Source organism: Primulina tabacum, chromosome 6, assembly GCF_025594145.1.
Source record: "Primulina tabacum isolate GXHZ01 chromosome 6, ASM2559414v2, whole genome shotgun sequence".
Lineage (NCBI taxonomy): Eukaryota > Viridiplantae > Streptophyta > Magnoliopsida > Lamiales > Gesneriaceae > Primulina > Primulina tabacum.
The window spans coordinates 37,679,114-37,681,285 of NC_134555.1; the positions used below are offsets into that span (position 1 = coordinate 37,679,114).

The 2,172-nt window shown below is 38.9% G+C and overlaps 1 protein-coding gene across 1 annotated transcript; it reads left to right on the forward strand.

Annotated features, from left to right (window-relative positions):
• Window positions 1–204: 204 nt before the first annotated feature.
• Window positions 205–1,895, forward strand: LOC142548180 (uncharacterized). The gene is made up of 2 exons (XM_075656504.1): window positions 205–1,317; window positions 1,623–1,895. The coding sequence occupies exons 1-2, from the start codon at window positions 393–395 to the stop codon at window positions 1,655–1,657; spliced, it is 960 nt and encodes a 319-aa protein (XP_075512619.1). The 5' UTR covers window positions 205–392; the 3' UTR covers window positions 1,658–1,895.
• The last annotated feature ends 277 nt before the right edge of the window (window positions 1,896–2,172 follow it).

Genomic DNA, 2,172 nt, shown 5'->3' on the forward strand with positions numbered 1-2,172 from the left:
GGACATATAAATGCATGTATTCTTCAGTACTCAATCAATTGATTTTAGATTCAGCTCAACCAGAGTAGAGCTTGTTCTTCTTTCGTTTCTTTATTTAACATGGTATCAGAGCGGGCGGGTTTCGATCCTGCCTCTTGACTCGAAACGAGATCTAGATCACGTCAATAGGAGCTGCGTTTCTTCGTTCAACTCACCTCGCTGGAGTTAGCTGCGTGATTATCGCAATCTTACCACAGGAGCTGCACTTAAGAGACCATCGAAGATATTAACTGATGGCAAATTCAAGTAATTTCAACGATCCTTTGTTTTTACACCCTTTGAACGCACCAGGAATGAATCTGGTAAATGATCAATTTCTTGGCGTGGAGAATTAGGGAGTTTGGAGTCGAGCTATGATAATTGCCTTAAGAGCTAAAAATAAGATTGTGTTCATTGATGGTTCTCATCCGCGACCCGCGGTTGGACATGCTTCTTTACATCCGTGGGAGCGATGCAATGCTTTGGTGCTCTCGTGGCTAATGAACACAGTATCTAAGGAGATTTATGGAGGAATTGTGTGTTCAACGGACGCTTCAACAGTTTGGAGTGATTTGAAAGAACAATTTGATAAAGTCAATGGGTCAAGGAATTTTTCTATTCATCGTGATATCAATCGATTGACTCAAGGAAGCAGCGCAATCTCAGCTTACTATTCAAAACTCAAACACCTGTGGGATGAATATGCATCTTTGGTCACTCTTCCTTCTTGCGAATGTGATACAGCTAGGAGGAACTTGAATCATGACCAGCAGCAGAAGTTACTTCAATTCCTTATAGGATTAAATGATAGCTACATGACGATTCGTAGCCAAATTCTTATGATGAGTCCACTACCGAGCGTTGGACAAGATTTTTCTATTATATCACAAGAGGAATCCCATAGATCATTGATTTTAGTGGATTCTAAACCAGCATCTGTGTTTTATTCTATGCAACACAGAGCTGAAAACCGAGAAAAAAACCAACCGTATTGTGAATATTGTAACTGGACAGGACATACGAAAGCCACATGCTACAAGTTGGTTGGTTATCCTCTTGGACATCGCTTATATTGGCAGCAACCTCGTGGTGACAATCGAAGGAATCCGAGAATCTATGTAAAACCAAAAATGCCAGTTTTAGCAGCAAATTTAGTGGAGGACAACAATCATAAGGAATCAGCAGCTGATTGTGTTTCCCATGTTCCAGTTTCCTCTCAAGAACAATATGCAGAGATAATGAAGTTGTTGGGAGGCCACAACACATATAGCTCGAATACTCCAGCTGCTAATATGGCAGGTAATATACTTCCAAGGTCTTGCACTAGTTGGATAATTGATACAGGAGCAAATGAACACATGACTGGATGTTCATCTCTATTGCAAGATGCTAAGTCCATGGCTGGTTCCTCTAGTTCAGTCAGACTGCCAAATGGTAACAAGCTGTCCATTAGTTTCATTGGCTCCGTATCCTTATCACCATCAATTACGTTGCAAGATGTGCTTTGTGTTCTTCATTTTCAATTCAACCTTTTTTATGTTTCTAAATTTACCAAATCTCACAACTGCTCTATTACATTTTTCCCTCGTTTTTGCCTATTTCAGGACCTGATGAGTGGGAGAATAGTTGGGATTGGTAAATAAGAGAATGGGTTATATCATCTTACCCATAAGTTGTTTCAAAACTTCAGCCCTTCTTATACTGTAATGTCGTTGCCTTCTTTTAATCCCAGTTGTACTACCTTGCATTATCAAAATAATGTTGTGTGTCAGAGTTCAATTTCGGTCGATTGTGACACTTGGCACAAAAGATTGGGACATATGTCCATTTCCAGAATGTATTTGCTACCTTTTCTATCAAAAAATGTCATTGAAGCATTGTTCTGTTTGTCCTCAATCAAAACAATCTAGGTTGTCATTTCCAAAGGTGAGCTTGACAAAGTCTCAATCTTCTTTTCAACTTATACATATGGATATTTGGGGTCCATTTAGTACACCAACATACAATGGGGAAAGATATTTTTTAACAATTGTTGATGATTTTTCGAGAGGAACTTGGGTTTATCTCATGCATTCTAAGCTTGATGTCTTTCGAATTCTTAAGCAATTCTTTGCCTTAGTACACACTCAATTTTCTTCTCAAATTAATTCCATT

Excerpts from the sequence above, each read along its gene's own strand:
- LOC142548180 (XM_075656504.1), top strand. The coding sequence starts at position 393 with ATGATAATTGCCTTAAGAGCTAAAAATAAGATTGTGTTCATTGATGGT. Across the intron at positions 1,318-1,622 it reads TCCAGCTGCTAATATGGCAG|GACCTGATGAGTGGGAGAAT; the intron begins GTAATATACTTC and ends TGCCTATTTCAG.